Source organism: Bos mutus, chromosome 1 (genome assembly GCF_027580195.1).
Source record: "Bos mutus isolate GX-2022 chromosome 1, NWIPB_WYAK_1.1, whole genome shotgun sequence".
Classification (NCBI taxonomy): Eukaryota; Metazoa; Chordata; class Mammalia; order Artiodactyla; family Bovidae; genus Bos; species Bos mutus.
In genome coordinates this window covers 25,115,913-25,142,281 of record NC_091617.1, presented here as the reverse complement: position 1 = coordinate 25,142,281, position 26,369 = coordinate 25,115,913, and the positions used below count along the sequence as shown (strand labels likewise).

Genomic DNA, 26,369 nt, shown 5'->3' with positions numbered 1-26,369 from the left:
TGTATATATATGTATATATATAATGTATAAATAATATACAGAATATATAACAAATTAGTATTATCAGAATGGGGCTGTTCTATCTGAAATTTACAATTGTATTAATATGATTTTTTTGGATCAAGAATAATTGGTTACATATCATCTCTTTTGGTGTTTGATATGTATTTTAATCTTTTTCCTTCAATAAATGTGATATATTAAAGAAAATAAAGTATGATGTAAGGCAAGAGCTTAAATTTTATATAATTTATATCTATTGTGAGAAAAGATTGCTTATCATTAGTGAATTCCTTTGTTTTCTAGGGGAAATAAAAATATATTTATCTTTTTACCTAAGTTTTTCAAATAAAATACTAAAGTGTTTTTAGAACAGCAAAAAAAAAAAAAAAAAAATTAAGCTTACTTGATGGCAGCCCTGAGAAATGCCCTAATGTTTTGAGTTGTTTTATTTTCTGAACAAAATGACTAAGTGAGTTTTTACTAAGTTGCTGCAAAGTATGGAGGTCAAAACAATAGTTAATGTTCATATATATATCATATAGCTCACTCACATATGGTCACATATATGTATATACATGTATGAAATCAAAGTAGAATAGTTTTTCTCATATTTTCAGTTTAAAATTATATGCATCAAACTAAATTAAAATTTGTCATCCTAATAATTATAGATTAATTGATAGATATGAGTTACCAATTGAGATTTGGAATATGGTGGCATAAAGGTTTAAACAGGTAAAAAATGAGTCCTGCCTTAAATACTAAGGGGCAGAATTTGAAACCATAGTGTTTTTTAATCTATGGAGAAGTATTTTTATTAGTCTCTGAAATTATCTAGTTTTATATATATATTTTAAGATATATAGTACATGTATATATATTATATATATATGCACATGGTGTGTGTGTGTGTGTATATATATATATATCTATGGATTTCCTAGGTGCACAGTGGAAAAGAACCCACCTGCCCATGCAGGAAACACAGGTTCAATCCCTGGGTTGGGAAGATGCCCTGGGGTAGGAAATGGAAACCCACTCCAGTATCCTTACCTAGAGAATTCCATGGACAGAGGAGCTTGGCAGATTGCAGTCCCTGGGGTCACAAAGAGTCAGACACGACTGAGCATCTAAGTACACACATACAATGTAATGTATACCTTAAATGGTATATGGTTTTATGTAATATATACTTTAAAATGCCATGTTCAGTTTCTCAAAACAGAAACCTGGGTATCATTTTTGGCATCTTCCTTCCAACGTCAGTCACGCAAGAAGCTCTTTTGTGTTTTACTTCCAGCACATACCTCTCCTTTTCCTTTTGCACTCATGCTGTGTCATTATAGTTGTATAAAACCGTCCTCATTTTTTCCCTTAATTACTACAATTGGTCTCTCCACTTCAGTTCTTATTTCCCTCTTCATTTCATTGTCAGAGCCACTAAAGTGAATATTTAAGTGTGATAATTCCAGCTCTGCTTAAAAACCACTGAAGTGGCTTTCCATGGGAATGGAAATAAAAGCTGAGCCTTTATCGGGAATGCTGTGGGCAGCAAATCCAGTACCCCTTCCCCTACCAGTGTCGTCGTGCGCCACTGCTAACCTGTCCCCCTAGGCAGAGTGTGAAGATTCTTTCTTCAACCTAGATTATTTCCCCTGCCTGCAATTCACTTCTCTAGGATAAGTTCTACTCAGTTTTCAGGCTTTAACTGTTTATTGAACAGGCTTTAAACTGTTTTTTCAGTTTAACTGTTATTTAAATTATGTCCCTCATTAGTTTCTCACACAGCAGTACTATTCTTTTCCTTCATGGCATGTATCATGTTTATAGTTGTATATCTATGTGTGGTTTAGCTGACTATTGTCTGTCTCCTCCCCATACCTTGGTCACTATGAACGTAGGACTCCTCCTAATGTTAGCGCTCTTTCAGATACTTAGCTTCAGAATACTTAGCTTCAGAAAGTGTATTGTAAACATTTATGTTCTGAATGCTGCTACATATTAGGCATTGTTTTAGGCACTGGATACGTAGATTGATAAAAACAAACTTCTTGTTCTCATGGAGTTGACAGTTAAATACAAAAAGCCAGACAATAAATAGATAAGTATATTCCTTTGATCAAGGACTCTCTCAGTGCAGGATGCTAAACAGAAAGTTAGATGTTATGAAAGAAAGAACACATGTCTCTCTTGCCCCAATCAGGGTCCCATACCTCAGATAGCCTCATTCTGTCTGTGTTTTTTTAACCCTGCCAGGCTACTCCTGAATGTGACTTTTGCTCTGGCACTTAGAAACCCTCCTCAATGGCATTCTTTGTCCTCCTTTCCATTTGTACTGGCAGCTGAGAAATTTGGCAATTCCTTACATAGTGAGTAATAGTAATACTTCTTTGCAGATGTAATGCACTATATAAATGGCAAGTCCTGTATAAACACTAAATAATTAGTCTTTGTAATAACCCTAACAAGATAGGGTGTAAAATTCTCTGTTTTGTATAGAAATAACTGAGCCATTGTGAATTAAATTTGTGGGCTAGTAGCGGGATACATGTGGTTACTCTGAAATTCCTGACTTCTGTTTTTTTGACTCCCAAATAAGTGCTATCTACAAATGGTGTTTTACAAATGCTTCACTTTTCATTAATAAATCCATTTAGATTATAGTTGAAAGTGTGTAAAATTCAAACATCTAGTAAGCTACTGACATCTTTAAATGAGAACATACGATTTTAGCAACCTAACTCTGGCAGTTCATTTTTTAATAATCTCCCAGATAGCAAGTCTGTTGAATATTAACTGTTTAAATGTTGATACTTATTGAGGTACATACACCTTTCCCTGGAATGCATCATGGGTTTAAGGTAAGTCGAGTATGTAATGTAAGTTGAGTATGCCAAACTTCCCTCCTCTCTGTCCTGATGACTTGGTGCCAGTGTAATAAACTCTAGGGTGCCTCTTGAAGCACACATGAGTCCCGAAGTAGAATAATGAAACCAGAAAGCAATGACTGCAACGAGCCATGAGGACTTTTCCTAGGAAGTGTCATCATTTTGCTGCCCATGTTTCTGCAGAATGGGAATGTAGTGTAAGCTTGGACCCAATCCGGAATTCTAGCTGTGATTTTTAAAAGAGCAAGAATGGCTTGTCCCCATTGCTGCTACCCAGCAGAGCACAGAGGCATACAGCTGTGTTTAAGCCTGTTGCTTCATTGCATGTTGTTTAAAACAAAAACCATTGGTTTGGACATATAAACACTATTGATACTGTGTATAAAATAGATAACTAATGAGAACCTGCTGTATAGCTCAGGGAACCCTACTCAGTGTTCTGTGGTGACCTAAATGGGAAGGAAGTCCAAAAAAGAGGGGATATGTATATATATACATATATACACACACATACATACATATAGGTGATTCACTTTGCTGTAGAGTAGAAATTAACACAATATTGTAAAAGAAGTATACTCCAATAATTCTTTTTAAAGAACCAAGCAAAACATAATACATTACTATTAATTACTTTCATTTTGGTACTAACTTCTCTATTTGCAGGGCTCTGTATTCATTGCTAGTTAAGACTGAGTGATACTTGACATCTATCCTTATTATGTTACTTTTTCAGAATGTACAGTTTTTTATTTAAGTACTGCTATAAAAGCTTCAGTAGTTGGGAAAATAAGTGCTTTAAACAGCATGTTTTCTTCCAGGATCTTAAGCAAAGCATAATTTAAGGTTTCAAAATAAAGTTGCATGCTATAAAAATCACAAGTGGGAAATGATGTAATTATTGAAGAGCATTCATAGATATATATTCAGATTTAAAAAGTAAATGTGCACCCTTTAGGAAACAATCATGACTAAATCATAACTTTATACAGAATTGATGTGTACATGCATGATTTTAAAAATAAAATGCCTTAGCTTTAGAATATGATGCTATAAAGATAATACTTCATGAAAGATTATTCTATATGTTATCATTTTAGTTTTTTCAATTGGTTAATATATCTTTCTGTACAGTCATGCTTTTCTTGAAATGCTTTTATAAGTTTGGAATTATGATTTTATTTTGAGAAATGTTAAGGAGTTTTGAAAACTTTTGTACCCCAGATAACACTTTGCTCTTCTGGGTAATGTTGTGAGCTTAAAAAATAAGAATGCAAATAGTTATAAAAGCATTGTCGATACACTTCCATAGCTGGATCCTAAAGGATATATCTGAGTACAAAGTAACCTGCAGTAAATCTTATTGTATTACCATTTCCTGACAAGGTTAAGATTAATATTGTTTCTTGACCTACTTCACCATTTATGTAAACTGCACTGCAAGAAAAATACAAAACCTATGCCAATCTTCATAAAAGCTTAGCACAGATGCCAAGCACAAAGTATGTGCTCAGTACAAATGTGTTAAAAAGGGAATGATAGTTATTTAAAAATTAAGTACCATTTACTTGTGTTAACTAGGCATTTAGATAGATAAATAAAAGCATCTATAATATACTATAAAAAGTATCTATAATCTATAATATAATCTCTGCCAGTTAAAGACAAGATAAGCAATTAGTGATTTTGAAAGCAATTGAAGTGGTACATTGTAACCCAGGCAGGCTGTCTCTGAGCATCCTTGAAGTTGTCCTCTTTGGGAATATACTTCCTCATTTATTTTCTCTTCAACTATGCCCTATTTTTAAGGGTTTCATTCTTTTTTTTTTTTTCTCTTTCCCCTGTCAACAGCTTACTCCTATTTGCTGTGAGGCTTCATTTCACTGACAAAGTAGTCTTTTTAAATAGAAAGACAAATTCCCAGGACTGCATATTATCTTCCTCTGCTTTTCCCAAGACACTCACTTCTAATTAAAATGTCCATATTTAATTAAAATGCATATTATTGTGCAGCTTTTGCAATCATTTTGTTGTTGAAATAGAAGAATAAAAGCATAACATATGTAGTAAAAGTGTGACACATGTCTTCTGAATGATTTCTAATTCTCAGTATGCTACTGAAAATATGCAGTGGCCTCTTCCAAATGTGGAGAAGTCTGAGAAAATACAAAAATGCAGAGTATGTTCAGAGGTAGCCGTTTGTTTAAGTGTCAAGCAGGATATTTCTCATGCAACTTCGGTTCTAAAGGGAAAAGGCTGAAGTATTCATTATAGCTATGTATTTAGAATTGTGCACATGCTATTAAGACTAGATATAATCAAGTTGATCGAAAAGTGTCCTTGATAGACTCTGCTCCTCTCTTTACAAATTCCTTATTCGTAAAACAAAACTAATAAGGTCACTTTTTGATAGCTTTGGTATGAGGATTAAATAAGTGGATACCTGGCATGGTTCCTTATATAGTAAGTGTCCAATAAATGTCACTCATTGCTAACATTATTATTATACTGCTAACATTATCATTATTATTATTATTTATGTGATGAGCTTCCCTCCTCCTAAGGAGGCTTAGATGATTAATTTCTAAAAGAAGAAGTTTGGATTCCACATCTCTTAGTCCCCTAACTACACCAAGATTCTGAGATTCATGTAACCAGAGTATTACAGTTCACAGCTGTTCACCACATGATTAGGAAACAAAATTAATTTTAGGAGCATTTGAACCTCAACAAAATCGGGTAGTCATGAGACTGCAGTGCACTGATATACAATCACTGGTAAATCAAACCTTCTGTAATAATGAAGTGGATTTGCTGCAAATAGATTAGACAGGAAAATTTCATTTTACAGTAAAATGGTGACAAGTACAACATTTTAAAAAGAGAACTGCCTTGAAAATCAGGATGCAAATGTTCTGTTTTGGTCTCTTCCTGACAAATAACACAGGCTAGTGACAAAGTTGGGACTCAGTTGCCTCTAATTGCGATATGAATTACATGTTATCAAAGACCACTGCCCTTTCTGTTATTTTATGCTTCATTCAGTTCTAAGATTTCCCACAATGTGTGTGTTGCAAATATTAAAATCTCCATGATACTTAAAGTTTCTATTTGACTTTATTTTTTCACTTTGCCACATGTCTTTTCAGTATTAGCCAAATAGGTTGCCAAATCACCACTGAATTTTAGAATCCTTTTCTGAAAACATATTCAGTTAATCTGAGAACTGCATTACAATTGATGTGCAGTTCAGTTCAGTTCAGTTCAGTCACTCAGTCGTGTCCGACTCTTTGCAACCCCACGAACCCCAGCATGCCTGGCCTCCCTACCCATCACCAACTCCCGGAGTCCACCCAAACCCATGTCCATCGAGTCGATGATGCCATCCAACCATCTCATCCTCTGTCGTTCCCTTCTCTCTTGCCTTCAATCTTTTCCCAGCATCGGGATCTTTTCCAGTGAGTCAGCTCTTTGCATCAGGTAGCCAAAGTATTAGAGTTTTAGCCTCAACATCAGTCCTTCCAATTAACACCCAGGGCTGATCTCCTTTAGGATGGACTGGTTGGATCTCCTTGCAGTCCATGGGACTCTCAGGAGTCTTCTTCAAACACCACAGTTCAAAAGCATCAATTCTCTGGCACTCAGCTTTCTTTATAGTCCACCTCTCACATCCATACATGACTACTGGAAAAACCATAGCCTTGACTAGATGGACCTTTGTTGGCAAAGTAATGTCTCTGCTTTTTAATGTGCTGTCTAGGTTGGTTATAACATTCCTTCCAAGGAGTGTCTTTTAATTTCATGGCTGCAGTCGCCATCTGCAGTGATTTTGGAGCCCCCCAAAATAAAGTCTGACACTGTTTCCACTGTTTCCCCATCTATTTCCCATGAAGTGATGGGACCAGATGCCATGATCTTAGTTTTCTGAATGTTGAGTTTTAAGCCAGCTTTTTCACTGTCCTCTTTCACTTTCATCAAAAGGCTCTTTGGTTCTTCTTCACTTTGTGCCATAAGGGTGGTGTCATCTGCATATCTAGGGTTATTGATATGTGATGTATGGCTTTTCAAAAACAAAATGATTATATGTTTTGTTTTATTTTGGTTTAAAGAATAATTTAAATGATTATTCTTTTTAGACCAAAAAGTTTCCCGAGAGTCAAAGATTCAGTGAAGCATATGTTTGTTTGTTTTCCAATTTAATTGAATGAAGGAAAATGAAAAGGAGTTGAGCCAAATGGCATGTACCAACCTGTAAACATAAAACAATTAGATAAATATGGAAGAAATATAATACTAGATGGAACTGGGATTTAACAGTTTTTTAAGTGATATCTACTTGAATCTATTATATATGCTATTTGCTCTCTTTTAATATTTAAATTGATATTAAATCTTGTTTTCAAAAGTTAGTTCCATATTTTAAAATTTCGTACTATTCAAGTCAAAAAACATTTGAAAATATATACTTCAATCACTAGAGAAGTTAGAGAATAAAAGGTGATTTTTAAAAAATATCTAGTTTTGATTTTACTCATGGATATGATTGGTTTTTCTGCCAAGATATTGCCAATCATTTGAATTCAGTTTTTATTTTAATCACTTAAATACACACATTAATTAAGAAAATTGGATAATTTAACTAAAAGTTCATATAATTTTATAATGTGACATGTACTTTTCCCCCCCCCAAAAGGAAATGTTCATGGCAAGTAAGAAGAAAAGTTGCTTTTATAGAAGAGAGAAAAAAACTTAATTTCATAACTTTATGTAGTGTTGGCTGTAGCCATAGGCAATGCTGGAGTTTTATGTTTTACAGCTGCAAAAATAATTACATGAGCATTATCTAAGCAACGATCTTTAATGGATTATATTTTGTTAGCTTTTCATTATATACTATAAAAACCCAAATAACATAGTAAAGGAAAAAAAAAAACTTGATTTATCTGACTTAGATCTTTGATATTTTTGAAAGACATTTTGTTATTCATTGGTTTATTTGAGATATGATCTCAATTTGTAAATAAGATATAGTGTTACTAAATTGGTTTTTAGCTTACCAAGCAGAAAAGTTGTACAAACTATTTATTTTTATTTGAAAATTATGTTACTTTTGCATGTATCAAGAGTTTTAAATATTTTCAGAAGTGTTATCTTTGATTTAATAATGTGATTCAGCAAAAGCACATACTGTTTGTTAAGGTCAATTCATTTGCTTTTTTAATAAACCTTACATTTTATTTGTGGCACATCTTTACACATAATAGTAATATAAGTTCATCAATGGTGGAAGTCTTTGTACTCTGTTCATTTATAATGTGCTAACAGTAGCTGCAAGTTTCAGTTCAACATGGTTTATCTTTGTGTCTATGTAATAGATATTTTATTACAATTAATAAATATTGTGTCTACTGAAGTTAGACTTACAACAGTGTGGTGTGATCATATTTCCTTTTTCCTTTTACTCGTCTTTCCAAAGATGGAGACACAGGTCTCCTTCTTAAAGTGTTATTTTCCAAGTGTTAATATTGTTCTACTGTGCCCAGGTTTTCTTAATATATAGATGAAAATAATGGTTTTGTTTGAGTGAATATTATGGCTTACTCAGCTGTATGCACACAGTTAGCTGGCATCAAGGAAGGAAAAGTAGAGAACTACAAGAGTCAAGTATTAGGATTTTGTAAGCCTCTAAGCTTATTTGAGGCTTGAAACCAAAATTTAAGGGTGACTTTTGAAATCATAGGTTTTTTTTCATTGTAGTACTTCATCCATGAAAATATTTTAAAATGCCATTGAAATGGAAAGACATTCATTCTAGTACAGAATTGTAGTATCAGATATTTAATTCAATAAAATTTTAAGGATAAATGATATTTATCACTTCAAATCTATGCAGTTAACATACTAATGAACATTTTGAGTATCAGGTTAAACTACTAAAATTAGTCACTTTATTACACACTGGGGGGAAAATGGGAGAAAGGTAGCTAACATTTTTGGACTTATCATTGAAGAGGGCATCTGCATGCCTGCTTTGTAAATATGGAAACGAAGTGTTAAGTAATGTGTTTGAGATTTCCTACCCTGTAAGCAGCAGAGCTGTGATTTCAGACTAATGCCAAAAAATTAGGATTTCTTGATGTTAGCAAGATAATGAGGACAGTTATACTATATTAACTCTCTTTCAAATACATGTTTAATTTCCACATTTTATTCCAATAATTGCAAACTGAATAATGCTGTTTCAGAGTTTGTTAGTATTATATTAATATCCATTTGAGCTTATAGTATGAACAGTTTCCTCTTCTAAAAACTATCTTTAGTAATATAAATGATGTTAATAATATCTCTCATTCTGTGCAGGTTTGAGAATTAAATAAAATAATATGTTGCTGTTGTTGTTTAGTCACCCAGTCATGTCCGACTTTGTGGCCCCGTGGACTGCAGCATGCCAGGCCTCCCTGTCCCTCATCATCTCCTAGAGTTTGTCCAAGTTCATGTTCACTGCATCAGAGATGCCTTCCAGCCATCTCATCTTCTGATGCTCTCTTCTCTCCTTCTGCCCTCAATCTTTCCCAGCATCAGGGACTTTTTCCAATGAGTCATCTGTTCACATCAGATGACCAAAATACTGGAACTTCAGCTTCAGTATCAGTCCTTCCAGTGAATATTCAGGGTTGATCTTCCTTAAGATTGATTGGTTTGATCTCCTTGCTGTCCAAAGGACTTTCAGGAGTCTTCTCCAGCTCCACAGTTCGAAAGCATCGATTCTTTGGTGTTCTGGCTTCTTTACAGTCCAACTCTCACAACCGTTCATGACCACTGGGAAGACCATAGCCTTGACAATGCAGACCTTTGTCGGCAGAGTAACGTGTCTGCTTTTCAACACAGTCTAGGTTTGTCATCGCTTTCCTACCAAGAAGCAATTGTCTTCTGCAGTCACCGTCCACAGTGATCTTGGAGCCCAAGAAGAGGAAATTTGTCACTACTTCCACCTTTTCCCCTTCTATTTGCCATGCAGTAATGGGGCCAGAAGGCAATGGCACCCCACTCCAGTATTCTTGCCTGGAAAATCCTATGGACGGAGGAGCCTGGTGGGCTGCAGTCCATGGGGTTGCTAAGAGTCGGACACGACTGAGCGACTTCACTTTCACTTTTTACTTTTATGCCTTGGAGAAGGAATGGCAACCCGCTCCAGTGTTCTTGCCTGGAGAATCCCAGGGACAGAGGAGCCTGGTAGGCTGCTGTCTATGGGGTCGCACAGAGTCGGACATGACTGAAGTGACTTAGCAGTAGCAATGAGGCCGGATGCCATGATCTTAGTTTTTTAATATTTAGTCTTAAGCCTGCTCTTTCACTCTTTTCCTTCACCCTCATCTTTAATTCCTTTTGTTTAGACTCTTTAGTTCCTCTTTGCTTTCTGCCATTAGAGTGGTATAATCTGCATATCTGAGGATGTTGATGTTTCTCCTGCCTATCTTGATTCCAACTTGTAACTCATCCAGCCCAGCATTTCTCATGATGGGCTCAGCATATAGGTTAAACAAACTTGGTGACAACAGACAGCCCCGTACTCTTTTCTCCATCTTGAACCAATCAATTGTTCCATACAGGGTTCTAACTGTTGCTTCTTGCCCCGCATACAAGGTTTCTCAGGAGACAGGTATTCCCATCTCTCTAGTTTGTCATGATCCACACAGTCAAAGGCTTTAGCGTAGTCAATAAAACAGAGATAGATGTTTTTCTGAATTTCCCTTGCTTTCTCTATAATCCAGTGAATGTTGGCAATTTGATCTCTAGTTCCTTTTCCTTTTTTACACCCAGGTTGGACATCTGGAAGTTCTTGGTTCACATAATGCTGAAGCCTAACATGCAAGATTTTAAGTATGACCTTACTAGCATGGTAGATGAGTGTGATTGTCCAATGGTTAGCACATTCTTCAGTACTACCCTTCTTGGGAACTGGGATGAGAATTGACCTTTTCCAGTCCTGTGGCCACTGCTGTTTCTTCCAGATTTGCTGACATAATGAATGCAAAACCTTGATGGCATCATCCTTTCGGGATTTGAATAGCTCTGCTGGAATTTGATCACATTCAGTAGCTTTATTAACAGCAGTACTTCTTAAGGCTCACTTGACTTCTCACTCCAGAATGTCTGGCTCTGGGTGACTAACCACACCACCATAGTAATCTGGTTCATTAAGATCTTTTTTGTATACTTCTTCCATGTATTCTTGCCATCTCTTCTTGACCCCTTCAGCATCTACTAGGTCTCTGCCATTTTTATCATTTATTGTGCCTTTGGGTGGAATGCTCCCTTGATGTTTCAGATTTTCCTTAAGAGATCTGTAGTCTTTCTGCTTTTGTTGTTTTCTTCTATTATTAATATGTACCCCCTACCAAATCCACAAAAACTGACAAATACAGAATATACGAAATGACATTGTTGGTAGCAATGCCGGTGTCATGATTGCTGCCTTTTAACATTGCCCCTCACTCAGTGATAATGGAAACACACACAGTATTTTTAATTTAGTAATTTTGCAAATATGTCTAAAGTTTTTATAATGGGCATATTTAAATTGTAGTGATTAGATACTCTAATACACTAGTTTGAAATATCTTTAAAATACCTCAATCAAATCCATGTTGGAAGTATATTTTACTTTAATATTTTTGCTTGCATGTATATGTATTCATTTAATAATAGAAAGCATCACCCCAATGTGTCATGTAAGTAAAAGGAGGATTCAATTATATTCATTAGTATATGGATGAGAAAATGTGGGCAGTAGTCAGAGAAAAAATGCAAAGAAGAGATAAGCCAGATGCTGTCAGGGCACCAGGCAGCAGAAAACACTTGCCCACTGGCCTATGAAGAATATCAAATTATCCCCATTGTGTATGAAGACCAGATATCATTATTAAACTGCATACGTCTGTAAGTAGATATAGATTTTCCAGGATGTATTGAGATAGCTGTTAGTAGTTGTTTACTATAATAAATATCTCCTTTGTGAAGTTCAGAGATAAGAGCTGTATATATCACCATTGAGTGTAATGATTTAATCTTGTTCCTACAGTACTACGGGATGACTTCAGACAAAACCCTTCCGATGTCATGGTGGCCGTGGGAGAGCCTGCAGTGATGGAATGCCAGCCCCCACGAGGCCATCCTGAGCCCACCATTTCATGGAAGAAAGATGGCTCTCCATTGGATGATAAAGATGAAAGAATAACTGTGAGTATTTAATTCAGCAGTGGGGAACATTTATAAATCTAACTGTATGGATCTCCAACAAAGAAAAAGAGAAAAACGTGGATTCTTTTAAACACAGGACTGCAACAGCTCTCATTTTCAATGCTTCTTTAAAAGAAATGTTTTCATTCTCCCTGTATTGACATAAAAACAAAAGGAATATACATGTTGTTTAGTTTGCTACTCAGTAAAAGAAAACTATGATTTCACTGTCTGAGAGTTAATACTTTTATGTATGACATAATTATTTTAGTAACTCTGGTCATATCTCATTTCTAGATGTTATAGCAAAATATTATAAATAGAATTCAGAAATACAGTATAATTTCCAGAAAGAAGCTTAAGTCACTTCAGAATTTTTATCTTTCTCCTTTTTAAATTGCTTTTGTGTTCTATAGAGTTTGATGTCATTTCTGAAAGGTAAAATCTTTTTCTGAATGATGGTTATGATGGATTGGCCTCATTGCAAAATAAAATAATGTGACCAGATTATTGGATTTTGAATTTCTACTGTGATGTGAGTAGAGAAGTAAGCTATCTGTAATAAGTAATGATGCATTTTTTTTCTTGTTAACAGCAATTCTATGAGACTTCTTTGCTTTTTCTGTCTTACAAGGAATTGACCAAAGTACCTAAGTAACTGAACTCTCGTTGATTCTATGACTGCACAATATTCTCCTTTACTGTTTTTTTTGTTGTTGTTGATGTTGCTGTTGTTCAGTCGCTCAGTCATGGCCGATTCTTTGTGACCCCATTGACTGCAGCACAAGGCTTCCCTGTTCTTCACCATCTCTGGGAGCTTGTTCAAACTCATGTCCATTGAGTCAGCGATACCATCCAACCATCTCATCCTCTGTCCTCTGTTGTCCACTTCTCCTTCTGCCTTCAATCTTTCCCAGCATCAGGGTCTTTTCTAATGAGTCAGCTCTTTGCATCAGGTGGCCAAAGCATTGGAGCTTCAGCTTCATCATCAGCCATTTAATGAATGCTCAGGATTGATTTCATTTTGGATTGACTGGTTTGATCTCCTTGTGAATTTATGGACCAAGATTTAAAGTTCCCCAGGAAAATGTGTGTGTAAAGCAAAGGTCTTTGCTAATGTTGAAGAAAAAAGTTATAATAATCGTATAGGACCACGTAATCCTAATAAATGCTTGTACTGTATCTAAACCACTAGTTAGCAGATCAGTATGAAAATTAAGTGGCGGAAAAAAAAAAATAAAGAGAGAGAGAGTTGTGGTGGACAAGGATTTAGAGACCTTAAAGTAAAACAAACATTTTTTTTTTTTTTCCTGCACTGATCTGAATTAGCATGAGCTTCTCAAATGATTTAATTTTAGGAATTAGTGTGAGAAGGACATAGCTCTACTTTTATGAGATGCTGAAAAGCCACATAGCAAAGTGGCTTCTGATGTCTCATATGCGGAAACACTGATTTGGGGAAAAAGAATCAAGAACACAGGGGAATAGAGTTTAGGGCCAAATGCTCCTTTTGTTATTGATAACAGATTCCTTTTAGACTTATGGAAAATTAAGATAATTTTTCCCTTTAAAAATATATTTTAAGTCATTTGATGACTCTTACCTGTAATTTCTATTTCCCTCCCTAATAATTCAAACTCATTAACATCATTATTATCTATCTCCTCCTCAGCTGTCTCCTGTTTGTGTTTAATACAAATTAATGCTAAATTTCTCAGCATTGGAGATGCAGCATTAACAGAAATCTGGCAATGCCCTTCTGAAGCTATATTCTGTGATTAATTATACAGGTAAAACCATAATAGATAGCATACGATGTAGTGTATTAGACTATAATAAGTCCTATAAAAATAATGATGTGGTAGATTAATTAGGATTGGGGTAGAATTTCAATTTTAAATATTAATAGAGGACAAGAAATGTTTTATATGAAGATGTGAAAAAAACTAAAGGAGGGATAAAAAGATAGTGCTCAGACAAAATAGTTAAGTTCAAAGACCCTAAGTCAGGATGTAACTCTAACATTCAAAACAAAATGCAGAATAGTCATTGTGGATGGAGCAGAATGAACAAAGGGAGATTTGTAGGAGATGGCATCAAGGATGGCAACTAGTCATAAAAAAGAACGAAATAGCAAAATGGTTGCTGTTGTCATTCAGTAGCTCAGTTGTGTCCGACTCTTTGAGACCCATGAACTGCAGGATGCCAGGCTTCTCTATCAATCACTATCTCCCTATGTTTGTTCAAACTCATGTCCATTGAGTCAGTGCTGCCATCCAACCGTCTCATCTTCTGTCCCCCACTTCTCCTCTTGCCCTCAATTTTTCCCAGCATCAGGGTTTTTTCATTGAGTCAGATCTTCACATCAGGTGGCCAAAGTATTGGAGCTTCAGCTTCAGCATCAGTCCTTCCAATGAATATTCAGGATTGATTTCCTTCAGAACTGACTGATTTGATCTCCTTGCTGTCCAAGGGATTCTCAAGAGTCTTCTCCAGCATTATAGTTTAAAAGCATCAATTCTTTGGCACTCAGCCTTCTTTATGGTCCAACTCTCATATCCATATGTGGCTACTGGAAAAACCATACCTTTAACTATATGAACCTTTGTCAACAAAGTAATATCTCTGCTTTTTAATATACTGTCTAGCTTTGTCATAGCTATTCTTCCACGTAACAAGTATCTTTTAATTTTTCAGTTGCAGTCACCATTCCACATTGATTTTGGAGCCCAAGAAAATGAAATCTAACACTATTTCCACATTTTCCCCATCTATTTGCCATGAAGTGATAGGACCAGATGCCATGGTCTTAGTTTTTTAATGTTGAGTTTTAAGCCAGCTTTTTGACTCTTGTCTTTTCACCTTCCACAAGAACTTCTTCCTGCCATTAAAGTTGTATCATCTTCATATCTGAGGTTGTTGATATTTCTCCCTGCAGTCTTGATTCCAGCTTATGATTCATCCAGCCTGGCATTTTGTATGATGTCCTCTGCATAGAAGTTAAATAACCCGGGTGACAATATACATCCTTGACCTGCTCCTTTCCCAATTTGGAGCCAGTCCATTGTTCCATGTCTAGTTCTAACTATTGCTTCTTGTCCTGCATCCAGGTTTCTCAGGAGGCAGGTAAGGGACCTGGAGATTGTCATACTGAGTGAAATTAAGTCAGACAGAGATGGACAAATATCATATAATATCATTTATATGTGGGGTCTAAAAAAAAAGGTACAAATGAACTTATTTACAAAACAGAGATAGAGTTACAAATGTAGAAACAAAACTTAGGGTTATGAGTAAGAGAAGGCAGGGAGGGAGAAACTGGGAGATTGGGGTTGACATATACACCTACTGTATATAAAATAGATAACTAATATGGACCCACTATATAGCACTGGGAACTCTACTCTATGCTCTGCAATGGCCTATATGGAAAAGAGTCTTAAAAAGAGTGACTGTGTGTGTGTAACTATTGCACTGTGCTGTATGCAGAAACTAACATAACATTGTGAAGCAACTGTACTCCAATAAAAATTAAGAAAAAAAAAAAATCTAACCAGACTATCTAGGACCTTGTAGTCTTTGTAAATAGTTTCACTTCCCCTCAGAACAAGGTGTGAAGCATCAGAGATTTCTCAGAAGAGTCCTCCACTCTCTGGAGTACACAGTAAAGAATGGTAATGGCTGAGAACAGTAGGAGCTTTTTCAGTAATCTCTCTTAGGAGGTAGTTGAAGAGGAAAGGTTATGTTCTGGATCTGCTGTGAAGCAATTGCCAACAGAATTTGCTAAAAGATTGGATGTGGCTTGTGAGAAAAAGAAAAGGTTATCTTAGTCCATTGGTCTGAGTAACTGAAAAGGTCCAGATGCCATTGACAAAGATGCCATTAATGGTAGAAAGAGAAGATTTGAAATGGGAAGTATCAGGAGCTCCAGTTTTAGACATTGTGATTTTGAAATTCTTATTGGATATCCAAGTATAAACATCAGATGGGCAGTTGGAAACATGAGTCAGAACATCAGAGTTGAGGTTGAGGTTGGAGAAAAATTTGAGTTGTGGTAGACAAAACAAGTACTCATTACCAGGCAGTCCTCCCCTCCTTCTGGGCAGAAGAAAGGTTCCGCTTCTCAGTTTCCTTGCTATGGGGCAAACCCATTTGGCTGGTTCAGCTTCAGGAGCTAAGAGTGAAAATTAAAGATGTTAAATACTAGAGAGTGAGCCTCCAGCACTTTTTCTCTTTACCATGTGGCAACCAAGGACATGGGTCTGGGTTGACTACGGAGTTGGTGATGGACAGAGAGCCCTGGCGTGCTGCGGTTCATGGGGTCGCAAAGAGTCGGACACGACTGAGCAACTGAGCGGAACTGAATCAAGGAAGACACATGTTCCAGGACACCCAAAGAGCCTGGGTGCCTGAGTTAGGTGTAGCAGAACTTTCCACCTACACTCCTGTCTTCCCCTGTGGTCATGTAGAAAGAAGGAGAAATAAGTTTTTGTTGTAGTAAATCACAGAGAATTTCTTAGCAGAGACTCATTAGCCTATCTTAATGAATATGGGCATCATCAGCATGTACATATTACTTAAATAAGAGGAGACTGAAATCACCAAGGGAGTGATTATACATAGAAAGGAAAAGAGATCCAGTGTTTAGCTCTCAGGGAAAAGAGGCAGAAAGAGCAATGGAGACTGAAAGCAAGCAGTCAGTCAGTAAGAAAAGAAGAAAACCAGAAGGGTGGTCAACTGAAGACAGTGCTTTAAGGAGGTTGCAGTGACTGAGTCTGTTGCAGCCTGTAGATCAGGTAATGGAAGGATTGAGATTGACCATTGGAATTGACAACTTGGTGGTCATTAATGATCTTAACAATAGCAGTTTCAATTTAATAGTGGGATTAAAACTCACTGAACTGGTTCAAAGGAAATTGGAAAGGTTGAAATCAGGCACATTAAAATTGTATAGCCAATTCTTTCTGTATTGTATCTAATAAAATAGTTAAAACATAAAGGTGTTGTAGCATCACATTTTGAAAGTCTAAGTTAATCTTAAAGGTTTTGTTTTGTGTGTATGCATATATATGTATTTATGCATTTTTTGTGGCAAAAAAGGTGTAAAACTGCTATGGTAAATTTTATTTTTTAAAAAATTCTTGGAACTTCCTTTTATATATTAAATTAATTATATATTAAACTAGAAGAAATGTTGTGGTTTATGCCAGAGTGCTTTATTATAGAATTTTCATTTACATTTTACTGTCTAGAAGATGCTATCCTGTAAATAAAGGGCACCAATGCCTCCACACATTAGCTTAAAATCAGAATAAAAAGCATCTCCTATCAAGAATCAAACACTTTAATGTTGAAATAACCTATGACTATGAAACAATGCCAAGATGTTAATGTATAAATAATTTTAAAATAATTTAAATGCTGCCAACATGATGATCCATGATAGTGTTCCATATGCCAGGAAGTTGTAACATTTTGAAACTTTTACTGTTTCTAAAACCATCTGTGTGTTTTGTGTAAATTATGACTGTTAAACTGATAAAACACTGGAGGTAAAAAAGCACATTTATACATGCAGGGAAATGATGAAAAATCAGCAGTTTGTATACAAAATTACTGCTCTTATTTAGATCTTAATTGTTTTTGTTGGATTTTCTTCCCTTAGGCAAACTAAAATTGAGTAATTAAAACAAAAACTTAAAACAGAAACATAATGCCTGATGTTAATTCTAATTCTTTTTTTTTTCAAAAATGCAAAGTAAATTCTTAAGAGATGTTGGTTATTAGATATTTTTTGTGGTTCTTCTTTCCTCAGCTTTGTTCTTGAATGATTGTTTTCATTTCTATTGTCCAAGTACTTTGCCAAATATGTTGAGTACAGACAAACAGGAGATTAAAGCACATATTATCTTTATGAAAGGCATATGAAGATTGCATGATTATTGCTACAGTTTTGGTTATAGGAATTTCTAGAGTTCTTTAATGTGGTGGCTTTCTTTGTTGAAAATTTAAAGTACAACGCTCCCAGCTGTAGGAACAAAGCCACACCCTACAAAAAAGGAAAATATGTAATTGAATTGTAACTGCACCTGCATTTTTTGATGTTCTAAGTCATTTCTTTTTACCCTGACCAGTATTCCAAGCCAGATTTTAGATCTGTGATGATTATAAACCAGGAATATATAAAAAGCATTTTATTTTCCTACCTGAGAGGAGAATCTTTTAGAACTTTTTTGGCATGTATTTATTAGAATAATTTGAAAGAGGCATTAGATGGTTTTTGTCTCTAGTGTTCTTTCTTTCTTGTATTCTCCCACCCAAACCTGAGTATTTATATTGAGAATGAGAAATAGAAGGGAAGGCTGGATTAAATAGATTTACTCCATATATCTGAAACTTAGACATAACCATTATTATTAATAAATGAATTTTTCCCATAGAAATGAATTAGAGTACCTAAGACTTTTTTTTTTTGCTGTAGAACATTTAAATATACTTTATAAAAAGTGATATATTGCTTTTATTTCACTATGTTTTAGAAATATTGTAGTTACATTCAAGATTTTTTAAAAATTATTCATTTTTTTTGGCTGTGCTGGTTCTTTATTGCTGCATGGGCTTTTCTCTAGTTGCAGTGAGTGGTGGCTACTTATTGTTGTGGCTTGCAGACCTCTCATTCCGGTGGCTTCTCTTGTTTCCAAGCGTGGGCTCTAGGGTGCACAGACTTCAGTGGTTGCAGTGAGTGGAGCACAAGCTAAATAGTTGTGGTGTGCAGGCTTAGTTGCTTCTCAGCATGTGGGATCCTCTCAGATCAGGAATCAAACTCATGTCTCCTACATTAGCAGGAGGATTCTTAATCACTGATCCAGCAGGGAAGCCCCTCAAGATTATTTTGTATGAGTGGAAGACTGAGAATGTTATTAATAAGATTGGGGAAAACAATACCATATATTGAGGGAAAAAATCTGTGTTCAAGCAAAAAAACTAAAATTGCCCTTGAATTAAAGAAAAAGATAAATACAGTTGAAAGTACATACCGCAGATAAATTCCGAGACTACAAAAGGGCATAACTGTGTGTAAAGATTGTCAATTACAGAATTATGTTGCTGACAAGTAGACCCAAAAAGGCCAAGAAAAAGTTGTTAGCATGATTTTGAGCTTCTGAACGGAGTGAATCATCATTGGTAAAAAGAGAATAGAAACTTACTAGTGCCAAAATATTGTGAAATGGTATTAAGCTTATTTAAAAATGTGCCATTTATTTTAAATTTGTAGACCTGGGGTACTTTTAATATTGTTACCTTAGTAAAAAGATAAGTATGTTAAAATCATGCTAGTTTTGGGAGAGTCACACAATTGTTCAATGTCTGCGGCATGCTTCCCATATCTTTTTATTGTTTCTGTACAAATAAACATTCTCTTGATGGTAGCTACAGGTATGGCAGGCATAATGTCAGAAGGAAATAGCCCATCTCTCACAGAAGATATAAGTAAAATTTATTTAATTCACTTATAAGCATAAAAACAAATGTATTCATAAGTTAAATGATTTAAGGTATTCAGTAGTACCTGTTGTTTAGTTGCTAAGTCATGTGCCACTCTTTTGCGACCCCATGGACTGTAGCCTGCCAGGCACCTCTGTCCATGGGATTTCTCAGGCAAGAATACTGGTGTGAGCTGCTATTTCCTCCTCCAGGGGATCTTCCTGACCCACAAATTCAACCTGAGTTGCCTGAATTGCAGGTGAATTCTTTACTGCTGAGCCACCAGGAAAGCCCCACAATAGTTATTGTTAAATATCGCAATCGTGTCCAACTCTTTGTCAGCCCATGGACTGCAGCATACCAAGCGTCTCTGTCCCTCACTATCACCCGAAGCTTGCCCAAGTTCATGTCCACTGCATCAGTGATGCAGTAATACTTGTGTGTGTGTGTGTGTGTGTTAGTTGCTCAGTCGTGTCCGACTCTTTGCCATCCCATGGACTGTAGCCTGCCAGGCTCTTCTGTCCAAGGAATTCTCCAGGCTAGAATACTGGAGTGGGTTGCCATTTCCTTGTCCAGGGGATCTTCCTGACTCAGGGATCGAACCCAGGTCTCCTGCATTGCAGGCAGATTCTTTACCATCTGAGCTGTAGGGAAGTCCCTGATTATTGGTTATTATAAGGACACCAACAATTTACTACCCTACTATAGTAATAACAGTAGCTATTGTATGTTGAGCACTGCCATGCACAGATTTTATATTATCTCATTTAATCCCCTTTGAAACTCAGTGAATAAGCTATGTTCTTTCCATTATGTTACACTTATACCTGTCAATTGTGTCTTAATGGAGACAAGGAGGAGGCTAATGCTAGTGATAATGATGATGATGAAGGGGATATTGACATTAAACACTTAATGCCACACTTACTATGTGCCAGGCCCCATTCTAAGCACTATATATATACATATATACTGACCGTTTTATCCTCACAGCAAGCCTGTCACATAAATACTAAAATTTCACTAATGCAGTGGTTAACTCTGAACTGGCTGTGGAGACACCTGCCTTTTGTTTACTGACAGCATTTTCTAAAGGTTCTATAGATTTTTCCACATATATAAAGACTCTGAGAATTTGCTATTAGTGCAGATTTCAACTCAGAATCACAGCAACTCTTAGTCTCCACTGTGAAATATTGTCTTTGAGTTTGTAAGGGTCTGGAGAGATTAGTTCACACAGTGGAGGTTATAGTGGTTTTGAAACTAAACTAGATACATTTGAGAATTAGCCCATATTATGTCCAGTAATAACAACTGTAATATAACAAAGATCTATAAAATTTGAAATTTGGTACGTTCACAAAAGATGACCTATAAATGGCCAAGTTCAATCAAATAAGTTCAACTAAACCAGTTATAATTTAACTAAAGGTTCAAATAAACTAAAACCATTTATTCTGGACAGTAAAGGTCTTTCCTCAAAAGATATTAGGAGATTTTCTAAAGAGGATGGTAAATGACTCTTCACCATTTGGCATTTAAGGAAAGAAGGATTTATATTAAAAGGGAATGAGTCAGAGAATGATTTAACTGACTATATAGTTAATAGTGCAGTTTGTGGATTAGCTAGATTATAATTTCATCAGCTATACACACATCAAAAGTTATTGCATAAAAATAAAGCAATTATAAGAAATTGAATGGGAAATTAAATAAAAATATTGATGTAGTAGCTTTGCAATTTAATATAAATACAATAAAATGTTGTAAAAGCTAAATAGTAACAATACAGTGTAGATGGTAAACATCCTGGACTCATTTCAGAAATTCCAGATAATTTTCTTCCAAATAACCTTTTACTGTCATTTACCCAGAATTATGTCATTTTAGTATTTAAAAGAAGAGTTTAAAAGACTTTCATGTTTGAAACTCTTAACTTTTAAGTTAAAATTTAGAGATGAATAATACATATTGTTTCCATCTTCTTTGGGGCTTTGTGACATAGCATTTTAAATGACTTGTCTTATTTTTTGAGATAAGCTGTGCTTTAATTTTAATTTTTTTCTTACCTGTCCTCAAAGCAGCCTGCTACAAATATGTTATATGTCTTACAGACTTTTTGGTACTTAGTTGAAAAAAATAAATTATAAAGAAATGCTTTCATTATGTTACTTATTCTTATCAAAGCCATAGTCCAGAAACCATTTTATTGTCAATTTCATCTACTTATCATATCCCTGTATTAAGATCGTATTCATTCTTCTTTGAAAAATGTGGGGAAAATTTCAGTGTCTGTATGTTTTAGCATGAAGAGCAAGGACATTTAGTGGTCTTTTCTTAAGGTTTTAACTTAGATAAGATGACTGATCATCCTGGTTTGCAGAGAACTGTCCTAGTGTTAGCACCGAAAATCCCAGGCCCAGGAAAATAACCTTTAGTTATCAGAAAACTGAGACAGCTGGTCACCCTATAGATGGTTGAAAGTAATTGATTTATATTTGAATGAGAAAACACACCAATACAGGGTATCAGTAAAATGTGGTTTAAATAGAAGAGTTGTATCTGCATCATTTCTTTCATAAGCAAGTTAAAGGTTTGAAAATCATTAGTGAAGTTCGGAGAAAAATTCAGTTATACATAAAAGATGATTTAACACCTCCCATTCCCCATGCTAAGAGGTACAATTGTTAGAATGCAATATGTCATCAGTTCTTTTTCCAGTCCTTCTCTGCTTCCTGTGTGTCTTTGTAGGCTTCTTTGATTTCCCTTGTTGGTGTGATATTTTGGTAAAAAGCAGCTGACTCACATCCCATCCAGATCCCCAGGGTCCTCCAGATCCTTCATAAATTTGGCATTCAGCCCTCTCCTTGCCAATTGCTTCCTTTCCCCCCAATTCCCACATGTCTCCCTCCTAAGCCATCTGCTCCTCCTCCCTTCCTTCGATCAGTGCTTTCCTCTGGTCCTCCAACTTCTTTCATTGTTCAGTGTCTGTTGCTTCCTTTTCCCCTCTGTTCCCCGACAGGAAATCAACATGCTTTATGCAGTTGATGTCATAGAGCCCCTTTTCCCTGAGAAGTTAAAATTTGTGTTCCTGCAAGTAAATAGGTCATTCTGTTGTGTGAAGGTCAAAGGAAACTGGCGTATTGAACCAGAATTTTTTTTCCTGTCTTACATAGTTATGCACATTATATATTTCATCTTTTTTTAAGAATAAATTTTTATTCATGATTTAAATATAAGTTAATCAGTATGAATCTATTATATGAATCATGGGACCAAAGAAATGAGTTAAAAAGTAAACTTATGTCCTATCCTACTTAATTTTCAAATTTAATCACTGAAATCCAGTGTATTAGTAAAAGTCAACATAGTTTTATATAAGACATGTAATAAATTCAGGTTTTAAAACTTATATGCATGACTTTATAGACATTTGATCTCTGTAAATTTCATTGTTTCCATCTGTGACATGAATTGTCTAATAATACCTGTATTAGTTTACAGTGTCCTTGTGGGAAATCAGTGAAAAAATACATATGTTATTTTAAATGGTGACACAGTCTTTATGGATTAGTAATCAGTATTCTGGTTTTCATTATTGTTGGTATATCTGCCTGACCTCTGGATATATTCAGCAATCAAAAACTGGGTGGAAAAAACCAGGAACTGTTTATGCCATAGCAATTTCAACTTTTCCGAATAAACAAGAAGACCTTGTATATATGTATATATGAAACAGATTTGGCATTTGTCTCATCTAATTTTCTGTTTATATTGATTTACAACTGTGAGAAAACAAATTTCTACAGAATCAGCATGAGTACTTAGTACAGGTGAATATTATGAGTAAGTAATTTTTCAGGCTAATACTGGTATTAAGAAACTAATTTGAATCTTTGTTCATCCTTATTGTGAAATGCAATAACCAATGGGGGACTCCACAAGAGAATTAAGCCCTAATGCCCTCAAGCATCCACTCAGTATAATAAATAGACTTTTCTCTTGTGCATCAAGAACAGTTCTAGTTATGGACACTTCTCAGGGGAATTGAGAAATGCTGTGATTCAGATGAAGTGTGCTGGTTGAGAACTGCTGGTTTATCATCCCAAGAAACATCTTGAGACTTTCCAGAAACTTGTAATTCTATTTAAATATTTACACATACACTCCTCATGTTTGGATGCTGAAACTAGAAAACTAAAGCTAAAATCTTAGAACTACCTGTGAAGCTCAAGTACTCTTTTGAAAGCATTTTAACAGAAGGCTTTCTCAGTTCCAGCACACAAATCAGTTTAGACGCAATATAATTATAAATGTAATCCCAATGGCTATTTATTTGATCATTGCTCTAGATTTTCATTATTTGTTTGTTAGATGTGCATTGACTTCCTTGGTGGCTCAGATGGTAAAAAGCGTCTGCCTACAATGCAGGAGACCTGGGTTCAATCCCTGGGTCGGGAAGATCCCCCTGGAGAAGGAAATGGCAACCCACTCCAGTACTCTTGCCTGGAAAATCCCATGGACTGACGCAGGAGCCTGGTGGGCTATAGTCCATGTAGTCGCAAAGAGTCGGACACGACTGAGCAACTTCACTTCACTTGTGCATTTAACAGCTTAGATCATAAGAGCTAGCGGTACGAAATTATGAAAGTCTTTGCCTATCCTATTCCCTCTATCTGGGATGTTTTGAGGCCTATGCCTTCTTTATCTAACTCACTTGTTTCAAGTTTGAACTTAAAGTTGAGTTCTAAAGAGGAGCCTACTGCAAAACCCTACCCTGCACTTCTACACTGAATTTATCTTCCTATTGTCAGTTCCCTTTCCTTTAGATAACCATTTTGCTTTTAGTCTGTTGCAAATTATTACTTACATATTACTTATCTAGTATACATAAGACACCTAAGGGCCACCTATATTTCCTCTGTCTTATAGTTGGAGCCCAATACATATTTCTTCAGACATTAAATGAATGAAATGTAAATCAGAACAATGTCTTCTAGCATACGCAGAACTGAAAAATTGCTAATTTGAACATACTTGATTTGATTTCCATATGCACTTATATATTTATTTTCTTACTCTCTTATAAACTGGAAAGGAAGTATCATCCACGTCATTTCTTTTTCTAAAGTATCTTTTCTTCTTTGGCTTATTAGTAGGATAAGGAAGAGATATTACACAGGTTAATTATGTGAGTAAATATATTTCTATGTGGCTTACAAATATGCACAGAATCTTAGAGATGGAGCTGACGAGAGATTGTAAATGGGCAAATCCCTTCATTTTTAAGCAAGAAAAGGAAGCCAGGGAGTTGATATGCCCTGAGTCATTAATGGATCTATATCATGAGTCAGCTGTAATAGCCAGGCATCTCAATGCCTGTTTTGTTTTTGCCATGACACACTACATCTGATCACCCCTTCTCAAAGAAACACTTACATTTAAGATGTTTCCTAACAAAAGAAATCCACAGATAAAGTGGTTTACTGGACTCATTTCATACAATTTTGCTACTTGTTTTGTGTCCTAAATTCAATATTTCCAATCATAGAAAGTTTTATTTTCAATATTTTCCCCTATTATTTTCAATTATTTATCCATTGGGTACAAACATGACCTTGTGTCACTTTGATGAATAATTCTCTACACATTTTTGCTTTATCAAGTATGCTTTAAGAACATATCTAAATTAATCTTAAGTAACTATCTTAAGTTGCCTCAGAATTTCATCCAAAATAATAAAAATAAACTACAACAATTTAAATACTAAGCTAACTTTAACTTATGGCCATTTTGGGGAAGTCCGAAGCTCCTTTTTGAAACTGAATTAATTAGTAAACCTTGGTCACATCCTTTAATTGGTGTAAATACTAAGCTAATAATAACTTCGCTATTTAGTAAGTTTATAATGAGAACCAAACCAGAGTAGTGAGAGTATTTTGAAGAATCACAATAACAGCCTCATTGTAAAGTAGTTATTTTCAATAGTCCTCTCTTGATTTCCAGTCAATGTTCTCTCCTCTTTAATATTAATAACTTGGAGACGGGAGAGACCAGAGATGTTTAAGTTCAGAATGAAAAAGAGCCCTTTTGTATTATTTAGAGGACAAAATAAAACAAATAACCCCTAAAAAACCAACACTGATAAAACTGGCGTATCCTGTTTTCGATCAGTTTTTTTAAGTGTACATAAAATGTGTCTCCTTCTATATGACATATACTCTTGGGGCCTCTGTAATTTATAGTCTACATGCCCATTTTTGTCTGGGTCCCTTAGGACACCTAGTTGTAATTCCTAATAAAATCCTTGTAAGTCCATATAAAATGACTCAAGTGTCAGAGAGGGGGTGCAAGCATGTTTGGATGCAGAGATAAAGTAGCAGAGGCTAAAGAGTGCCAGATGGAATGTTTTCTAGTTTAGTAAATAATCTTTGGTGACGTCAGGAAACAATATACTATAGCACTTTTAAGTTTCTTTTAAAAAGTATAATGAACTTTGACGTGAGTGAAAGTCCTAACATGAAAAATCAGAATACTCTTGAACAGTTTTGGTATTGTACAATGTTGATTTTTTAACCCAGCTTTGTATTCATGTTGACTGTCACTACTCTTTCAAATCTCTCAAAATGTTTCTGGCCTTCTGAATTGTTTTTCCAGACATGTTTTCTCTGAAATAGTTTTGAATATTTGCCCAAAAGCTAGTCTCAGCCAAATATTAGTTTCAGGAGTGCCTGGCACCTTCGATATGGAATT

General features: G+C 35.3%; 1 protein-coding gene across 1 annotated transcript in view; it reads left to right on the top strand.

Annotated features, from left to right (window-relative positions):
* ROBO1 (roundabout guidance receptor 1) overlaps nt 1-26,369 on the top strand; it is a 1,293,158-nt gene that overhangs the window by 1,134,993 nt on the left and 131,796 nt on the right. Inside the window, exon 5 of the mRNA XM_070367810.1 lies at nt 11,974-12,131. Within this exon, the coding sequence (XP_070223911.1) occupies nt 11,974-12,131 (158 nt within the window). The remainder of the gene's footprint in view (nt 1-11,973; nt 12,132-26,369) is intronic.